We start from the raw sequence: 21,347 nt of genomic DNA, 5'->3' as shown, positions 1-21,347 counted from the left end.
CGGAGAGATGCGACTCTCTTCATCCTCATTCCTATCTTGTCTTTCGCTTCTTGCCACTACATTTATTTTTATACTAATATATCGGTGCCGTTGTATGGTTAAGCTACAGAAAGCGACGTAAGCCAGTCATTTAACGAACTCTCAAGAGGACAGACACAGTACTACCAAGGCGCAGTATTGTTAGCAGCAGCAACGGTGCAAAGGTTGAGACGTCAGTCGCCTGCAATCTCTACACTCTAAGTCTCGTTCCACACAGGTTTCGTTAAGCAAGTGGAACATATAGTTACAGAATGGATCCACTTACGAAGCTACTAAATGATCTGGATCTAATGTCCATGAGTGTCGACTGTTCATTCTGTCGAGCTTCTCACCACTGTGACTGCATAATCTCGTTCCACATAAGTTTCACTAAGTAATCGGAAAATTTCGTTCCACATATAGTCCGCGAGTTAAGTGGAGCATGCAGGCAAACATGTTTCATTTACTTAGTGGAACGATATAAAAAGTGTACGACGACTTATTTCTCGTACTTTTTTTAGCATGGTAACTTTTGCGACATATGTCGTATTGGCTCAGTATGTACGAACCTTTCTTAATAAAGGTTTATACAAGAAAATGGGAAAGAAAAAAATTCGCAATAATTTTCTTTGTTGTTGAAGAACGTTCTATCTTAGTACACTCTTATGATTAGTTAGCACCTTTAATTTATTAATTTCTTTCATTCTTTGTTTTTAAGAAAATTAAATTAAATTATAGGGTCTTACATGCCAAAACCCCTTTCCGATTATGAGGCACGCCGTAGTGGAGGACTCTGGAAATTGGGTCACCTGGGATTCTTTAACGTGCACCTAAATCTAAGTACACGGGTGTTTTCGCATTTCGCCCTCCAACGAAATGGCCGTGGTCTTTCGTTTTTAGCTGAAGCTAGTTCGTTGGCGTGAGAAGCACATCAGTAGATAAGTTTGGATTCGATAATGGCAAATTACTCCAAGATGTCTGTCGCGTCTTCCTAAGTATCCAGCACTTCGACTTCTTTAAACAGGTATAGGTCTCGATTTCCTACGCACGCTTTATCTATTGTTTTTTTTTGTATTTTTCATTTTGAAGACGATGCCTTTCTTGTCCATAGTTACTCCACCTCTTCCGTGTACGGTATATACGTGTTTATAGCTTCTTTCGATCATGAGTCGATCCGGATAGTAGTGTAGCATAAGAATGTGAGCCGGTCCCGAAGATGGTGCAGCAGAAAAAAAAATTAAGCAGTCCGATGCTCCTCCTGCTCCTCTCACGCGAGGGGTGGCACGGTAGAGTACCATGCGCGGTGACTCCTCCCCATTCTCACCCAACTCGTTCAGAAAGACATTGTCTTTGATCGATGTCAACTAGAGGTTGAATCGCCTTTCATTTTTTTTTTTGTAGGCTGCGCTAACAAAACGTGGCCCACAGCCTACGCGCTACACGGCTGAAATTTTTAACGCGATAGCGTTAAGGTCCCTATGTCGCAGAAAATTGGGCGTTGGCGTCCCGCGTCCAGCGTCGAACGTCTTTTCTCAAACAATCATCCGGAGCCACGCATACCCAATCACTCTTCTGTCACTAAAGTTGCTCATACTTTGTCTTTACAAAGTTATTCCTCAGAATTTCGAGAATGACATCCCACAAACAAATGTCATGTAAAAAAAAAAAAAAACACTGACAGCGCATACCTGCTATGTTAGATCTTCTCAGACTGAAATATTAGAAGTGCGAAACAGTAACAGGAGGTCGGCCCACACAAGAGGCCGCGTTTCTACCAGAAAGCTCGCCTTCGTGCGCAGCGTTTCCTGGTAAACATTACGCTTACACAAGCTGCATTTGCCGGGAAACGTGAAAAGCAGTCAGAGGTCTTTGAATGCTATCGCGTTCCACTCTTAAAGGCGAAGTTTGAGCATCCTCCAAGTTTCTTTAATAACGAAAGAAGCATATAGAGAACTGCCTGTCTCTTCAATGCTATATAGGTACTTATCCAGTATACGGCATGGCATTGGGCTAGCTGGTGATCATCACAATAAAATACGATCTTGAGCTCGGACGAAACAGCACGTGCAAGAGAGAGACAAATCGCTCCGTTGTCTGCCTTCTTCGTGCTGTTTCAGGCGCGCGCTAAACATTTTCCACTAAGATGCTATATACTGAGAGTAGAAATCGTGATTCTGTGATGTAAAGTTTCGCGACCGACAGGCGCCGCGCCATACAAATACATACGCAAAAGAGGCACGATTAGACAACGCACGTTTATTTATCATCATACAAAAAGTTACCTACTTCAGTCGTAAGCCGTAGCTTTGTATTAGATATTAGCTGCGACATCGACACCATACGTTGCTACGGCTTTTTTTTTTTTTTTTTTCGGCGATAACCAAAGTTTTCTCTCTCAACTTGCAACACATGTAAACTCAGAAGACGACACTTGAACAAAAAACACAGTGTCAAACGTCTTTTTAATGTTGTGCCACTAAAAGCGTCCTTTCCGGCTCGTAGGGATCACTGAAACAACACAAACACAGCACGCACTCGCACCTGCATACCTATACAGTTCACGCCTCCTGAGACTGCATGAATAACAAGAAGCGTACGCATTTGTAAAGCGCAACAGTTTTCGCTGTATCAAAACTTCTCGCATCCGCCCTCATGACACACGCACACGCACTTGAAATGACAACTCGCTGGAGCTTATCAGCACTGGCAGCTTGCTGTTTAAGGCTCCGGTAAGTATATGGCACAGAGACATTTCTACTCCATCACTTGCTTTTCAGGCCTTCTAAATATTAAATGATCTTTTTTTTTGTCTTGTAAAATATTCCATAGAACAACGACATCACACACAAATGCTCTTCTGTGAACGGAAGATGCGACATATACGTGAAAAAGAGGCCACGCTCAAAACGAACATCAACAGAAGTGTGCACAAATTTCCCGAACGTAATGCATGGATCCATTGACAGAGTTATCCGACTTTGAACAAGTGCAGCCTGTACTTTAGAACGTTTCTCGCAGTAACATTAGATAATTTGATTATTCTCTCATCTACTTTAATGCCTTCGATGTTTTTTTGTATAGGTATATGGGCATAGTGAGTGGCTCACACGCACTTTGCGAACAGCATATTTGCGAAGCCAAATGTTACTCTCGCATTCATGGGTCCTTGAAGTGCAAGTCACTGTAATTTACGTAAGATTTACCCTTATACGGATATATCTTACGCGAACACAAACCCGGAAGTTTGTGTTTCACGTGCGAGAACTGTTGGGTATACCCGACCATTCTCGCACTTGAAACAGTATGCAATTGTACACCTCTCGATGAGTGGAGGAAAAGCTGTAGCGCCGTGTCTCCACGCGGTTGATAGCCTTATAACAGAAGTGCTGATCCTTGTTGCGCATTCTGCAGCATAACTGACACAAGCATAAAGTAGCCATGTGATTTTCAACTCCTTGTGTCTGCGAAGGACGTCTGTTGTATTTACGGTGTCGAAAAGGTTTACCACTAGCGACTAGCTTTATTGCCATCCGTATTTCCTTCGTCTCGAAATTTCAATTACAGATAACATTTATGTGGTGATCTGAGCATTTAGACTATCAATATAAAACAAGAAGACTGTTACGTAGAGATCGCGGTGGTAGGCGCTGTGGCAGTGAGATTAAAGCCTGTCTGCTCCCGTCATACTTATTCCTCGTCATTAAAGTTACAACCTATATATATGGGGGCTTACACTCAAACTGCCTGTTTTTATTTACCTTTTAGCTATAGCGCTTTGTCATAAATGAGACCAATAGTTCCTATGCGTTCATCGAGAAGCCTTAGTGAATGTCATTTAATTAAAAACTCCCTCTGTGCTACACACATGTGTGCCACAGAAGCCATAAACGGCACTGAGTGCGTCATGCCCATATTCAAATACGTCGTTGTTTCTTTTCCTCTTGCAAATTGCAAAGAGTGCTGAATGAAAGCCAGAAAAGGTTTTACGTCACCGGAGAAAAAGGACGAATAATAAAGGGAAGTATTCTTCAGTCTGTTTTCGGTAGTGTTAGGAACTTTTTCTTCATTTTTCTTTCTTTCTTGCGTTTCTTTTTACCTTTTGCTAGAAAACTGACAAGAACATGGGAATGAAACTTATTTGGACGTGGAGACTTGGTGTTTAAAAATCGTAATCCTTTCCCTTCCGGTATATATTCCTCGATAAACTGAATCGTGTTACATGTGTCGGCTCTACGCGCTACTGCACAAATAACCAACGTTAGCGTTCCTTGTAGTCATAACAAGAAAAAAAAGTGTCCGGCACGGACAACCTAATCGAGCGGAAAAGATCCTGTCAGCCTCGACTTCGTCCTTTCTTTTACGATTCTTGGACATTTCTCAATTGCCCATAGGCCGCCTTCTCCGCCAACTGGCAGCATTATATGTCAGGGTCTCCTTCTTTTGTAACAGGACGTATAGGCTTGACAGCGGGGCCTGTATAGTCGAAACGCGACGCATTCCGGGATAACTCCGACAGTGTGTTTGTGTGCCGCCCAGTGTCTTCTTTGCGAGAGCCGGCAACACACACTGGCGCGTTAACAGACTGCCACCGTTCCCAAGACTGGCATCACCCTCGGTTGGGCGAGCATGCAAAACCGCGGCCTTCCGAAGGGCCGCTGCAGTTCGAGTCGCCCTTCACTCGACGAGCACCATGTCGCTGGAGCGCAAGCTGGAGGTGTAGTTCCGCGTGCGCGCCCGGGCCGCCTCGCGCTTCCGCCGGTCCTCCCTGGCCAGGTAGAGGCCCACGGAGCCGATGCCGAGGAAGAAGAGCAGTCCTCCGGCGAGCAGCAGCACGATGCCGGCGATCCACAGGGCCTCGGGCTCCTGTGGCGACGAGCCGAGCACAACCAGGATGATGCCCGCGCTGAACAGCAGTCCGCCGAGGCAGCAGGACAGCACGCCCAGGTTGAAGTAGCGCTTGGGCGTCCGCGGCTCCTCCTGGTAGTAGGCGTACGTTGAGCTAGACATGGCGGCCGCCGGACGAGCGCCTCCTGCGAGCGAGGGCGCACAGAGAAGGCGCGTTTGCAGTGGTGTACACCATCGCCTCGCGGGCGGCGCGATCGAAAGTCGTCGCGCGAACTGTTGCGTGTTCGTTTGGTGCTGCCGCTTGTCGCAGGCACAGCATGGCGTCTGCACGCACATCTTGTAACCTCCATTGTAGAATAACAGCTTTCGTGTTTTTTTAGTTGCATATATACAGGTCGTCCTAACACAAGGCTAACACGACGTGTGTAAATGAGACAATCTCTGCGCTGCTATATAACACTCGTGTATTATGCCGCCAGCACATTTCGTTGTCGTATGGATATTTATCACTTGAATTTACTGTATTTCTGTATTTGTAACTTCACAGTTACAAATATCAGCGGTTTATTTGCCCAACAGTTCAAGGGTTGTTCAGATGGTCCACCAACCGAAACTGTTGGGCGAATAAACCATAGATAACCGTGAAGTTGTATTTCTAATCTTCAGTCATTTCATTTTATTAATTAGTAATTCAGAAATTAGTAATTAATTTAGGAAAACATAGGATAAATTACTCGTATTTACTAAATGAAAGAACTGATAAATTAATGAAAATGAAGGTGGATGAACAAACAACTTGCCGGAGGTGGGGAACAATCCCACGTCTTCGCATTGTGCGTGCGATGCTCTGCCCCCTTTCTTCTCGTTTATTACATAACGAGGGTCTCGAATCTGGCAACATTGATGCCCTCAGGTAGCATATATGGGTTTATTGACCTGTTGCCTTCGCCCAAGAAGATCACGTGCTCGTGACGCCTGCGGCAGAGAAGATGTTTCACATCCGCCGCCAAGGTTTGTGAGTGGTGGCGCGGGCTAACACTCCCAGGGTTAGTTCTAGCAGTAAAACATAAATACCCAAGACAGTGGACGGAAAAACGGCGCCGCGGTAGCTCAATTGGCAGAGCATCGCACGCGTAATGCGAAGACGTGGGATCGTTCCCCACCTGCGACAAGTTGTTTTTCATCTACTTTCATTGCCATTAATTTATCATTTCTTTAATTCAGTTAGTAAGTACAAGTAATTTCCCCTATGTTTTCATTCGTGTCATTGTTTGTTGGCTTCTTATGATATAATTAATAAAAATCGGGCCCCTCGGTTTACCCTCTTTATTTATATATATACAAAGAGAGAGAGAGAGCCTATGTAGTGCACAGTGAGATTTGCCACTATCAGAAAAAAGCTCTACTCAAAGATAATCGTCAATAGCCGGACAAGGAAACAAGAGTTCAGTTATGCCAGTCGGCCTCTAGAGTCTGTAGAGGAGTACGTTTACCTAGGTCAATTACTCATAGGGGACTCTGATCATGAGAAGGAAACTTACAGAAGAATAAAAATGAGCTGGAGTGCATTTGGCAGACAATGTCAGATCCTGACTGGAAGCTCACCATTTTCACTAAAAAGAGAGGTATACAATCAGTGCATTCTATCGGTGCTGACATATGGAGCAGAAACTTGGAGACTGACAAAGAAGCTCGAGAACAAGTTAAGGACCGCGCAAAGAGCGATGGAATGAAAAATGTTAGGCCTAACGTTAAGAGACAGGAAGAGAGCGGTGTGGATCAGATAGCAAACGGGGATAGCCGATAATCTATAGTTGACGTTCAGAGAAAAAAAAAAGGGCCTGGGCAAGCAATGTAATGTGTAGGATGGATAACCGGTGGACCATTAGAACTACAGAATGAGTGCCCAGAGAAGGGAAGCGCAGTTGAGGACGGCAGAAGACTAGGCGGGGTGATGAAATAAGGAAATTTGCAGGCGCAAGTTGGAATCGTTTGGCGCAGGATATGGGTAATTAGAGATCGGATGGAGAGGCCTTCGTCCTGCAGTGGGCATAAAAGATGATAATGATGATGATGATGATGACGACGACGACGACGACGACGACGACGACGACGATTAGAATTGCAGGACGTGCTTCGATCGACTCGACCGGCAAAGAACCACAGGCGCACGCATGTGCTCCGCACGTAGCCGGTGGTGAGAAACACGCCCACGGCCTCTCCTTGTTTGCGCCGGCGGCGAAAAAGGCATGTCGCCGTGGGCGGGCTCGAGGAAGACCGCGGAGACGATGCCGTATACGAGGAGGCGAGCGTGTCATCGCCGTGTGGACACGCGTGCAGCGCGGCCTTGCTCGTTGGAAATGCAAACGCCGAGTACCCGTGGACCCCCTCACGCGTGCAGTTGTGCAATCGAACTGTGACTGCCTGCAAGGTGGGTCGAACCGCTGCTTCGAACGCACGTGCGAGTCCTCCAAAATGGCACCGCAGGCGCACTGCAGGAGGAGCCTACACCATATACAGCACCGCCCATGCCTGTTCCGAGACGCCGCTTTTGCTTCGTCGCTTGAAACAAGTGAAGCAGACAAGATAGCGAAACACTGCTCGTGGTGCCTCGCCTCTGCAAGGTATCTGTATAGAAAACACGTATAGGATGCATCAGCGCCCCTATGTAGCATCCGCCATTTAGCGCGTTTTCAACGCTCCAAACTTCAGCTGCGAGAGAGAAGCGAGATGCTCAATTGAGTTTGCTCTTCTCTGTAGTCTGATCCCTCACGAAAAGTTGAAGTGGTAGTTGGAAAACCACATGCCATCGAAAGACCGGCAGCTATAGCAACAGCTATAGCAACGCGGCTTTTGAGCAAGTCGCCCGCCTTCAAGGTTGGCCCGAGGCTGCATTCACTCAGCCGTGTCGCTTTTCATTGCGTATTCAAGAAAACGCACCGAGCCGAGCAATCCACACTTGAAGAACTTTAATAGCTCCATGTGCACACTGAAAGAGAGACCTACGCCGGATAATGCTCGTAGTTGCTGTGGTCTATGGTCCAGTTCGGCAGTCATGCGTATCTTCTATGCGACGAGGCTGCGAGTACAGCCTGAGTACAAAAATGGAGAGCGACACCACCAATGTGGAAAAATCCTCTCGGGTGACGTAACCCCTAAGCAAATGTACCTGGACCACAGGTTCGCTGAAAAATGTGAATTTCTTCTTAATTCAGACGCACAAAAAGAAATTGATGGGTGTACTAGAAAGTAGCCCCACTTTGCATGCAGACAGCCACAGTTCGACTGCACAACTGCATGCGTGAGTGGACATGAGTCTCCAACTTTCAAGTTATTCATGTATGCGCGCAGAAGAAAATCGTCTTTATCGCGGAATTCCTTGTCCGCATACTTTTTTCTCAGGGGAATACAACGAAGTGTTTACGCTCGCACCGAATTCGCGCTATCTCACACAGAAGCTGTGCCTAATTCGTGGCTCCTGCAAAGAGAGGATCGTCCATTCAAAACAAATCATTTTTTTTTCTCGGCGTATTGCGAACGCTCTGGTTAGGAAAATATTGCGCGTGCACTGAAATCTGTAGCAGCGGAAGCGTAACCCTGGCTCAAACGAAAAACGGCACCCTTTGAGCCGGCGCAGTCAGCGGTTCTGAAATCGGTCAGCGCATCACGAATATTTTTTTAACTTGTGGGGCCGACGGAATCATCTCGGGTAGCGTTTTTGCTGTGACAAATGTGAAAGACATCGAAAATAATGCCAGCAAAAAATATGCAGAGATCGCAATCGCAGAGATCGCAGGGCCAGGTCTCCGACTGTACACGTATTCTGGCAGACCGTCGGCAAGAGCACAGCAAGAAACTAATAGTCGTTCATGAACGACGCTTGTTTTTGGTGAACGCTCTCATTGTGTTTGCGATATGGATTACTCGTCTTCAGTTTCGTTTACGCAGATCGAAACTTCTGCACAGCGCTTAAAGTTTCCCGATGCTCCATATCTGCAACCCCAGTTTCTATCTTTCATAAGGCGGAGTCAATGACGCGTTCAGCTGCAAAAATAAAACGTAGTTGCTTCACATGGCCGCTGACGCGAACAAAAAGTAATTGGCACGAAGATTATGCATTGCTTTTAATTACAGGGTAGGCGAGTAGACGTCTGTAAGCATAATCTGCAATGAACAAAAACATGCAGTTGAACGCTTTTTTTTTTTTTTGCGTGGCGGTATTTTGACGCCATTCACTGCGATTTGCTACTCCAAGGTCAGTTTCATAGACATTTCGGAATTTTCGTGGTCGGAGTGTGGTGCCTGACACTATCATGCAACTAACTATGTTGTAGCACGTAATAATAATAATGCGCATGAACTGTGGGCTGTAAGGCTACAAAAATCCGGACTAATGGTGGCATTAACGCGTCCCAAAATCAGTTTTGCATTTCGATTTCATCAAAGTGTGGCCGCCGTAGCGGTGATCCGGCGAAATGCATTGCCATTTTACTGGCCTGAATTCTTTAGGCACTTCATCCTTATCTCCGCGCATTAGCTCTAAAAACGACTGATTAGTTTTTGAGCCAAATATTGAGGGCTCGCAAGTGCGTCCAAGGAGTGCCATGCAAGACCGAGGTACTGAAATACCGCACCTCGGCCGTGCCGTGACCGCAGATTCAATTGAACTGCTATGTGAAAGCGTAATAAAAAAAATGTAGAGCGTGGTGACGCACAGTGAAACACTGCGGGGGTCCTTTCTCCACTGGGGATCTCCCTACTCCAGAACAGGGATGACGGCGACTTTCACGTCGTGCTCATGAACGTGTCCAGTGGCCTACATTTGACGTACATGAAGGCAAGGTGGAAGCTATTAACTTCGACATTGTGTTAAAGTCGCAAAGCAAAATTTTGCGCAATTACTGTTGTGTAAGCATGAGCGCACACGCGGTCACACGCTGCAAGCACAACGCGAGGTTTCGTCTCCACCCGTGTTGACTCAACAATGAGTAATTCCCCTCTTCGCGCGCGTGCACGCACGCACGGTACATGGCTGGTAACGCCTGCTAAGAAAAAAATAAAGGAAATTAGCAATGATTGTTGCATATCTTGCTTGGTTACGTCTAGGCAATGTTTCTTCCCGAGCACTTATTGCGCACAAATAATTTCATTTACAGAAAGTGGGCGCGTCCTCACCACTGCTTGAAAATTTTCACGGCGTCATAATGGCACTAATACAATATTGGACAATTTTACGCGGAACACTTGACGAACAGCAAGAATGAAACAAACATTTGAGCACGACCGTCACTCCACGACACAGGTATACAGGAGGAGGACCTCATACCGATTAAGAGACTTAGATGGGCTAGATGGTTGCTGGCTTGATGGAACGTGGTTACAACGGTGCGTTTTGAGGACGGGACACAGAAAGAATGCACGGAGGACCAGTCGCCGAAGTTCAACTGAACTTTACCTCGTACCGGAAACATAGATTGCTCTGTGGGGACGCGCTTGCGTGTTTCGCGTATACACGGCGTTGCTCAACGGCATCTGTCAAATCAAGTTTCGTGTGCTGAGAAACAACACATAATTAATGTTCAGTTAGCCAAGTTAAAGCCTCAATTTTGTTAAAGCGTTGACCGACACCAGTATATTTTGCTTCTGTGCAAATGCGAGGCACTTACACATATATGCCAGGTGTCTCGTTTTATGTGGAACGCTTTTTTTTTTTTTCAAGAAATTGTCATATCTAGGCCGCTGCCGTTCTTGCTGATAGGCGACATGGATAGGAGGACATTAGCAGCAAGAAAAAATCTTAACTATCATTTCGCTAACGAACTGAAATATGATAACTTCTTAAATAGTAACTTCCAGGCACACGTTGCAATTGCGAAATTAAAGACGGGGAGTAGTAAAGTCGTGTGTGGTTCGCAAAAATCCTATAACTAGCACCATTTTCGAAATATGCGACCTTAAGAACGCGCGACGAAATACATGGGCGTTTCCAGTTAAGAGTTTACTAAAAGTGTGCCTCTAGCAGTTCCGGGCCATCATAACTGCATACCGCAGAGGCAGTTTGTTTTCTTTCTTTTTTTCCCCTTTCTTAAAGAAAAAATCTGTTCCACATAACAACTGGTATATATGATGGAGGGACAGTATACCCAAGCGGTTACTTTAGCACCCTTGTAACATAAAAAGGGTGATTCGGCGCTGTCAATTTGAATGTACCATTCAGTTGTGTGGGTGCGTCGAAAGACACTGAACTTATAGACGCGCGCGGCTTATTTTTTCGGCCACTCCGGATCTCGTAGCCATGATATCAAATTTATATTTATTCTATATATACACGTTGGTGCTCTGTGTGTACGTTCTCTAGCATATATAAGCATGAAAATTTCGTGTAGATAGATTATCTGATGACGTCACTTCATAGATGATGAATTGTACATAACGGACGTGCTTATATGCATTCAACATCATTCACGTATGCGTGACTACTCGCTCACGCGTCGCGGTGTTCATCTTCCCTGTTTTCTGTTGTTTGTTTATCTAGCAATATATATATATATATATATATATATATATATATATATATATATATATATATATATATATATATATATATATATATACATAGACTCAAGCATTTCTATGGCTTAACCCCAACCATATCCATGATGCCTTGATTGCCTGTATCGTATCGTCCTGGTGGTATTGTGCTGTCGATGTGCCTTGCAAGGGTCATATCGTCCATCGTTGAAATGAAATTCTTCTAAGCACAGCCGAAGGGGTGGTTAACTTCCATCACTCAATAGGTTTCTGTTCTTTTTACTGCTGTTTGTTCCCTTTCCATGGCTTACCTACGCTGGCGCTGAAAGTACGGAACATTAAATCACCATAGTTTTCACTGAACTATGCCAGCTCATCCTTATAATAATATTTGACAAGCTGTTTAAGATCCCAAAGTATGTGAGCTATGAGGAACTAACCTGGGATTAAATCTAAATACATGGGCGTTGTTGCGTTCTGTGCGGCTTAAATTTGATCTTGCGACCTCGTGTTGAGTATAGGCGAACGCCATCGGAGGTACCGCGGTGGGAATCTGTGCGTCCCTGTATGGTCCTTGCAGCGTAATTTATCGTCACTTCAGAGCAGCATCACTTGCCACACTTTGTCACCATTTTGCCAACGCTTTCGGGCCTCGTAAGATGCGAAACATTAATTCGTACCCCTTCCTATAAAATACACCCACGCTTATGACTTCCGCGTGTCACGCTGCCTCGGCAGGCGTGCATGCCTTTATGCAATCAAACTCAATGTTGCTAGCCCTGGTAACTTCGTATTTAAAAGTCAGCAATACTCGGAACCACGCGCACCATTGTGCAATCCCACGCATAGATGTTCCAGAGGACTTCTATCGTGTGACCTGTTTCTGCAGTCACTACTCATCTTTTGGAGTGTCTCTATCAGCTGCAATGCATGCATATAAGCCACGACCCATGGCTCAAGCTGCAGAGTGTTTCCTGCCCGCAGGGACGCCCCGTCTGTTAGCAACAAAAATTTGGAGGACGCTTAAGCTTCGCCTTTAAGAGTGGAACCCGATAGCATTCAAAGATCCCTGCGTGATTTTTCAGCCTTCCCGGCAACTGCAGCTTATGTAAGCGTAATGTTTACCGGGAAAAGCTGGCAGCGAACGCTACGCACGAAAGCGAGCTTTCTGCGGTAGAAACGCGGCCTCTTGCATGGGCCCATCTCCTGTTATTGTTTCGCACTTTTAATATTTCAGTCTGAGAAGATCTAAGATAAAAGGTATGCGCTGTCGGTGTTTTTTTTTTTTAACATGACATTTGTTTGTAGGCTGTCATTCTCAAAATTCCGAGGAATAACTTTGTAAAGAATGAAAGACAAGGTATGAACAACTTCGGCGATAAAATAGTTGTTGGGTATGCGTGGTCCGAAATGATTTTCCCGAAAGGACGGTCGACGCTGCACGCGGGATGCAGACACCGGGTTTTCTGCGACACGGGGCGCTTAACGCTATCGCGTTAAAAGTGCCTCTGGCGTCATGAACTCTGCGTGTGTGCGCCGGCGCTCGTTACATGCGCGTGTGTGCATGCGCGTGTATGCATGCGCGTGTATGCATGCGCGTGTATGCACACGTGTGTCGCTCCATCTTTCGCTCCTTCATATGGAGCAGCATACACTCCTGTGGTCGGAGATCACGTATCCACTTTTCTTCAATGGCCGCAGCATTCTTAGTCTCCATGGTTTATCGCCCATATTTAACAGACCGCTGTGTCGCAATTGACTACTCTGAAGACTTACACTTCACTCCATACTCATCTGCGTGGGTGTAAAAAGAAAGTACTTAATTACGAATCGCTGTCTTCGCTGTCTTTCTTCAACACGCGAATCGCGGTGTCAAGGTGCATGAGCAAGGATTCTATACTTTCCAAGCGTTCGCAAGAACGCTGCAGGCAGGAAGGAGACCCATCCACCAGCTGACTCAAAGGCGGAGGAGTGGTGCGGTTTGTGTGGGAGTCGGTCGCGTCAGACGGCGACGTCGCCAAAGGAGGTATCGCGGCGGAGCAGCGCCTTTCAAGGCGTTCCCCGACGCGCACGCTTTTTCCGCAGCGCGGCCGGGAACACCGATTATTATTATTATTATTATTATTATTATTATTATTATTATTATTATTATTATTATTATTAGTAGTAGTAGTAGTAGTAGTAGTAGTAGTAGTAGTAGTAGTAGTAGTAGTAGTAGAACTGAAAGATGTTAATGACCAAGTCATGCACGGCATTCACGAAAATTATTCACGATGGGATGAAGAACATTGTACCACTAAAGGTACTAAACGATCCAAGTTTCCTCACTGGTTTTCTGTTGAACTGAAAACAACTTCGAAGCTAAAAGACCGTGACCACAGGAAGGCACAGCGTACAAATCAGGAGCACTGGCATATAGATTTTAAAAGGTACAGGGCACTTCTAAACGTCTTTACAAGCGTGATCATTCCATCTATATAGCACATGTGGAAGCCAGTACTTCTAAAAATTCAGTATTTTTGGCGACACGTTCGTGAATAGTCATTCAGCAATGCGAAACAAGATATCTCTCTAGTGGCGACAGCCAACCTGTCCCAGATGTCGCGGACGGAGTGGCGGAGTTAGTGAGCTTTCCGATCACTCTTCCCTGGATTCAAGTCTATCGGTCTCAGAGGAACCTGTCTTTAAGAGCATCGAACGCTTAAAACCGTCTTTTTCGTGTGGCCCTGATGACATTCCACCTGCTTTGATTAAGACGTACGGGTCCTTGATTGGTCCAGTGCTTACTCGTATTTTTGATTCTGCTTTAAGGACGAACACATTCCCAAAGGCTTTGGAAACAGTGCGGGTCGTTCCCGTCTTTAAATCAGGGGTAAAAACTGCTGCGAGTAACTACAGGCCTATTTCTCTCCTATGCGCAGCAGTTAAAGTATTCGAGTGAACTCAGCACTCAATAATTTCATCCTCTATTGAAAATAATATCATTCCTCAGCAGCATGGATTCATATCGGGACGCTCCACAACTTCTAACCTCTTCATGATGCATGCCTCTCAAGCAGTCTATAAGAAAGGACAGCTGGGTGTCATTTATTTTGACCTCAGTAAGGCATTTGATGTCGTATGCCACAAAATATTCCTTCATAAGTTGACGCAACCTGATCTGCACCACTCCGTCACAGCGCTGATACGAAGCTACCGACGCGACCGGTACTGCCACGTTAGCGTGAATAGTCAGTCGTCAGAACTTTATGCGGTTACAAGTGGAGTTCCTCAAGGGTCTGTCCTGGGCCCTCTTCCTTTCTCGCTGTTTATTAACGACATTTCGGCAGTCATTAAACACTTTTTTTATTGAAATGGAAATAAAAGAAAGAGATGTAGTCACAATATAATGGTGACGGCTGCTCCTTTTCTCATAGCGGAAGCAACAGTATAGATAATATCTAAGAAAATGAAAAGAAATCACCTTATACGGTCAGAAATCCACAGCACACAGTCCTATGCACCCATGAACATAACAATATAAAAGTCAAATACAAGTTGCACCCCAATGAGTTCGTAAACAAAGTCACAAACACACACAAAAGGACGTGATGTAGACTGCGATGAGCATATAAACAGATGAGGAATTACACTTCAATTTTGTTATATGCTGATGACGCGAAACTTTTCAAAGCGGTAAAAAAATTTAATGATGGCGCCGCTCTTCAGAAGGAGATTGCAAATTTTGCGTCATGGTGCGCTGAAAACAAGCTTTTCGTAAATGCATCAAAAACTAAAGTTGTAAACTTCCCGCGAAAGGCTGACAGGACTTTATTTCCCTATAGCGTTAAAGATGTTCACCTGCCAAGCGCTCAGGGAACGAAGAACCTTGGAGTGTACTTCGATAGCTCTCCGAGTTTCTTGCCCCACGCTCAACAGACGAGGCAGCGTGCACTTCGAACGCTCGGCACAGCATGTCGGATGACGAGAGACTTCGAACAACCTGGGCCATTTGCAACGTTATATAAGAGCGTATACACCTTCCAGTCATTGAGTACGCCTACGTCGTTTGGGACGGCACTTGTGTCAAATTGTGAACTTCTCGAAAATGTGCAAAATAAGTTAACATCTATATTTAAACATCGATTCTGTCAAAAGCCTCCCATCTCCGTAGAGCTAACAGAGACGCTCACGTTACCTACCCGTAACCGCGCGAGACTTAGGTTCGCTTAGTACGCAACTTTTATCCCAGCTCACAGACGGCGTAACCGCGTTTTCTATCCGACACTACGTAGCGCCGTACCACGTGACCCCCGGCAATTACGCTTGCATGGTTATACACTTCGAAACCAGCCGGCCCAGTTTCAACGCCTACTCTACGGATGACCGCTTACACGTCGTCGGACTCGGAGCGTACCGACGATCAGTGTTGAAATGCGAGCAAAACCGTGGGTGCCGAGTTGCGCTGTTCGCGCGATTTCTGGAACAATGATGAAACGACTTCAGGGCGTGTACGCGGTACAGGTTGCGTAACAAACTTCTATGGCTTACTCGTAAGGTGTATGCTTCATTAAAATGTCGCAGTGTAGTCAGATAGTCACGCTTGCTCGACAGGTAGTCGCGTGCCCGACGCTCGTGAAATATAATCGTCCGAGTAATTACGAACTTTGACACCGTCTGGTAACACATAGCTTGTATCCGTTCGGTAAAGTTGCTAGCAATTTACATTCTAAAGCGAACTTTTTTTTTTTTTTTTGCATATAGCTCACCACGGTTTCCAGTCCGTCGGACGGTCGGTTTGTGAGTCAGTATCTCGCAGGATATATTTGTGGATATGTATAAACGCCGGCCTCCATGACAACTGCATGTTGATCGACAAAGTAGTGCGAGCGAGTGCACCTCTGTTCTGCGCAATACAGCGATAATCACGAAATAAAACTTGCAGATATATATAATATAGTCTCATAGATTTATGTATAGTTAAAGCACACAGACATATTAATGAAATTGCGCATGATAATAAACGGCTCATTTGAGTTTCTTAATTTGGGCTGCTCAATTCATAAAAACGGTGCGTGGGCCGTCGGGTGCCTCTTCATTTTCAAGAAACCTCCTAAAGCGTTTCAAAAAATTGAATTCCACACACCTTTCGAAATGTTATTGTCTAAAGAATTTCGTAGACTTGCATGCAAGATCTCTCTTTAGAGTTGATCAGTATTCAAATGGCAAGGGCAAGCTCTTAGATACGAACCATGAAAAGCAGGTTTGTTTACAGCAAGTATAGAACACCTAAATATAATTCGAAGTTGCATTCTACTGGTGCTAACGTACGGGGAAGAAACTTGGATGTTAACAAAGAAGCTTGAGAACAAGTTCAGTACCGCTCAAAGAGCGATGGAACGAAAAATGTTAGTCGTAACGTTAAGAGACAGGAAGCGAGCGGTGGGGATCAGAGAGCAAACGGGGATTGTCGATATCCTAGTTGACAGTACGAGAAAAGAATTGAGCTTGGGCAGGCCATGTAATGCGTATGGTAGATAACCGGCGGACCATTAGAGTTACAGAATGGGTGCCAAGGGAAGGGAAGCGCAGTCGAGGACGGCAGAAAACTAGGGTGGGTGATGAAATTATGAATATGCAGGCGCATGCTGGAATCAGCTAGCGCAGGACAGGGGCAATTGGAGATTGCAGGGAAGGCCTTCATCCTGGCAGTTGACATAAAAATATGATAATGATGACGACGACGACCACGACGACGACGACGACGATGATGATGATTTCGAAGTTGAGCTAAGATGGATTTCACGGGAGTTCACGGACTACTCCGTGTTGGAGAACCACAAATGCAGAGCGAGTTGAAATCGGATTAACGCGCAGCTTTACGACGTCATTTTGAGAGTGTAGCTGAAGTAAGCTGATGGTAAATACACTGCGGTGGTCGTAAAGATGAGGCAACAGCTGTGCCAAAGAACAGTCGCGGACGTCTATACGTAATTCCCCTAGAATGTGTGCGTGCGTACGTACGTGCGTGCGTGCGTACGTGCGCGTGTGTTCCATAAAAGCTGCAGATTTCGCACCATGTCGTAAGATATATGTGACCGCATGCTCGACACACTCTTCTGCTAATGCATGCAGATGTCATGCTTACAGACACAGGGTAGGAAAGCCATGAGGCGCGAAGGTTGCATGGCAAGAAATTCGACTGCGATCAAGGTGGGACCTACACAGAAGGGAAGCGAGCAACAATGACTAGCGACTCTCGCCAGTCGTCTTGGCTCCTGCTAGCTGTTCCAAGATTTGAGCCCTTATTGTTTGCGAGGCAGATAACAAATGTGAGAAGATTGTATGTCGCACTGCATTGAAAATTGCGTGAATATGTTGCACCTCGTTCGTAACATTGGCATGCGTGGTGTATAGAATACTCCGAACACGAGAGAAAAGTAACAGGGGGCACGCCGGACGACGTGATATATATATATACGCACAACAGGACATCTGCTTAGGCCAGACCTTGCAATTGCGACATTGAAGCCGAGCAGTGGGCAAGTGATGCAGGGTTAGCAGAAATCCGGAGACTATAGCGCCATTTATATATGTCCTTAAAATGTGCTATGATCTGCAACGGCGTTCGAATATAGTAACTATTCAATATATTTCCTTGTAGCGTAATTTCTCGTAACTTCGGAGCAGCAGCACTTGTCACCTCCTTCACCGTTTTGCCAGCACTTTTTCACTTAGTAAAATGCGAAACATCAATTCGGAACCCTTTCCTAGAATTGACTAGAATTGGCTGGAATCTTAACTGGAACGCCAGTGTGCATCTTTTAGCCCATTTGGGCGACGGATATCTCGAAAATGGTGCTAGTCTTACGATTTTTGCAAAGACATGACTTCAATACTGATTCCCAGTTCCGACATCTATTCTGACGTGAGTAATTAAAAAAGATAATTAGCATATTTTAGATAATTAGCCAAACTACAGTTCCCTTTTTTTTTTTGCTTCTTACTATAGTCACGTAGCCTAGATTCAAAAACGGCAGGGCCATAGATAAACATGTATTTTTTTTATGTTCAGCAAAAGGGAAAAGAAAGCTTCCTGTATATATGATATAACTTTTTACCTCTCAGAGTGCGCATATAGCGTACTTTTCGTTCTGTCTATAAGAAAAAAAAATGTTGAACCTGTTAAAAAAAGATAATTAGCATATTTTAGATAATTAGCCAAACTACAGTTTCCTTTTTTTTTTTGCTTCTTACTATAGTCACGTAGCCTAGATTCGAAAACGGCAGGGCCATAGATAAACAAGTATTTTTTTTTTATGTTCAGCAAAAGGGAAAAGAAAACTTCCTGTATATATGATATAACTTTTTACCTCTCAGAGTGCGCATATAGCGTACTTTTCGTTCTGTCTATAAGAAACAAAAAATGTTGAACCTGTTAAAAGCGCCACTGGCACAGCCACAGTATTTGCATATTTCGACACTTTCTTAACTATAGAACATTCACGCTGCAGCGGCCAGAAAGCGTGTACGTCCATAAAAGTACAGTTTAAGTTTCACATTATATACAATAATACGCTTCTAGACGACCATTCAGGTAATTGATCTGTGACATTCGCATGGCACGAGGTTTCGACAAACTCATCGCACAGAGGTATAGTATGGCTTTCCCGCATGGTGACTTCTCCGTTTACAGTATCAGGCATAGCGTGAACGCAATTATAGAGTAATCTTTACACGAGCCTGGAAATAATTCATGCGCAGACAACACGCCGACACGGTCGAGGCTCTTAATTACGATCGTGTCAGCGCGTCCCCTTTTGTCTAAACTGTCCAATAGCCCGTTCCTCAAAGAACAGACACCTGCGCGTTCTTGCAGCTTTTTCTAATAAGTTATTTAGTGCTTTTCCTCCCTCCCCCCTCTCCTTTATTTTTTCTTACCATTAGTTGTATCGCATCTATATGTTGTGTACACGAGTCGTCGAACACTGTCACGATATACGTCGAGCGCACACAGACACAACACTGCGGCAGCTGACACCTATGCGATGCAGACAACCGCGCGCGCCGAAACAGTGGGAAGGGGCGCGATTCCGGAGCGACACTTACGCGGCGGTTGCGTGACGAGACCCGAGCGGCTGGCGTCCTGGGGCGAAGACGTCAAGCACGGGTTGACACTCGCTCACAGACCACTGGTCCAAAGTCAGGCCATGCTGCCGACCTGGCAGCGCTTAGCGCGTACGCCGTCTCGTAGCGGGCCGAGCCCGAGCTTTCCGACTCCGTGGGCCGCTGCGGACACCGCGCTGGCCGAGTGTGTGTCGAAAGTTCCGCCGCACCCGCGCGATGCCGCTGCGAGGAACTGGGACAGCCACGGCTGGCAACCGTGACGGCAAACCGGTTTTCAAGGAAGGCCCCCAGCGCCGGGAGTCGGCGGGTGCCGGGATAGTAGCGCGCGACCTACGGGATGGGCCGGTGGAATCGTCTCCCCCTGCAACGAAGAAGCGCCGATTTTTTCGCGCGGTTGCGAAAGCGCGATGAGGCCATTGGGCAATCGATGAGTGGATAAGCCACCCACTTTTTTTCACGCCCCCGGAGGAAAAAGAGAAAGTCGGTCGGCCGAAGCTTGCGACCGTTACACCATGCTTGCACTTACACCAGAGCGCAAAAAAATGCTCTGTATATATCTCATCGCGTGACTGCATCATGCATGCCGTGTCACTGGTTGTTGCGAAATGTCTGGCAGAGGTCGCGCACTTGTGTCACACGTCACGTGCCTTGGGGTCGCGAGTGAAAGCAAACATCATTCTACGGATATAGGTCCTGGAAGCCCTGTGGCCTCCTCTGCGCACGCAGCAGCCATGCTTCCGAGTGTTGGGGGCAAAAGCCACGCGCTCCGTCGTGTCCGAGCGGGTTTCCGAGTGAACGCCGCTGTACGCGCGGTGCAACCGCAACCTGTTTGGCGAAAGGTAACCAGCGCACCATTCGGGACGCCCTAGCGCTTATCAAGACGTGTTAGTTCCTGCGCTTAACGCGTGGAACACTATTGAGAGGGTTTTTAGAGCACGAGAGCTCATGCATATGTTGCTGCAGTTACTGCGTATGTTACAGCAGACAGGAGTGCATGCACGTGTGTCTTTGAGACTGAATTTACGCTTTGTTGAAGACTGCAAAACAAAACTATATATATATATATATATATATATATGTGAGTCGATAAGTATCGTGGATAGCCATCGGCGATGGCTTACAAGATAACGAGTGCGTTGTAACTTAATTGTGACGGAAATGTGCTAGTTCAGTAATGAGCTGTCTATATTCATCCGACTTACTATTATTACATCTAAATACAAGGAGCCTCAAGAAACACTACGACGAATTTTTAGGCCATTGTGCAACACAACACTGAGCCACACATTTCGCTTCATCGCTTTATCGGAAACTTGGTTAACCAAAAACGTGTGTCAACATTACTCCCCACCTGGCTATCATCTCGAGCTTGCGTGTCGGCCACGTTTATCTACCAGTATGACAAGTAGTGAGAGGATGCGTGAAGTCGTAGCCCTTTACGTACGTCAGTGAAGATGTGACATACAAAATTAGCAATGACATGGTTTCTAAGTCTGCGTGGTGCGAAGTATCGAGGTATCATCCGATAATGCATCCTAAAGCTTCGTGCCTAAAGAAAAGTAGTGCACATTAGTAGGCGTGGTTTACAGGTCACCAAAAAAAAAAAAAAAATTAGTTTCTGTTGCCACTAGACAAGTTGCTTGAAAAACGTAGTGACAGCCCTCCCCAGATCTTTATCTTGGGGGACCTTAACATCGACATTAATCAATTGATAACGACAATTACACAGATCTATGACCAGTTACTCAGTGACATCACCAACACGCATTACTAACTCAAGACAGAGCACACTAGATCAGAAAATTACGAGCGTACCAGACAGCATGCTTTCAAGTGGAACGTTATCA

At 45.7% G+C, this 21,347-nt stretch overlaps 1 protein-coding gene and 1 non-coding gene across 2 annotated transcripts; one reads left to right on the top strand and one right to left on the bottom strand.

Moving 5' to 3' along the window:
* Positions 1-2,254: 2,254 nt before the first annotated feature.
* LOC126544241 (uncharacterized) lies at positions 2,255-19,747 on the bottom strand. The gene is made up of 2 exons (XM_050191470.2): positions 19,483-19,747; positions 2,255-5,048 (listed from the first exon to the last, which is right to left on the bottom strand). The coding sequence occupies exon 2, from the start codon at positions 5,023-5,025 to the stop codon at positions 4,693-4,695; it is 333 nt and encodes a 110-aa protein (XP_050047427.1). The 5' UTR covers positions 5,026-5,048; positions 19,483-19,747; the 3' UTR covers positions 2,255-4,692.
* Positions 5,963-6,034, top strand: TRNAT-CGU (transfer RNA threonine (anticodon CGU)). The gene has a single exon. It is a non-coding gene; the product is annotated as a tRNA-Thr (tRNA).
* Positions 19,748-21,347: the final 1,600 nt, after the last annotated feature.

Source organism: Dermacentor andersoni, chromosome 1 (genome assembly GCF_023375885.2).
Source record: "Dermacentor andersoni chromosome 1, qqDerAnde1_hic_scaffold, whole genome shotgun sequence".
In the NCBI taxonomy this organism is placed as follows: domain Eukaryota; kingdom Metazoa; phylum Arthropoda; class Arachnida; order Ixodida; family Ixodidae; genus Dermacentor; species Dermacentor andersoni.
The sequence above is the reverse complement of the archived record's forward strand: the minus strand, read 5'-3'. Positions and strand labels throughout refer to the sequence as shown.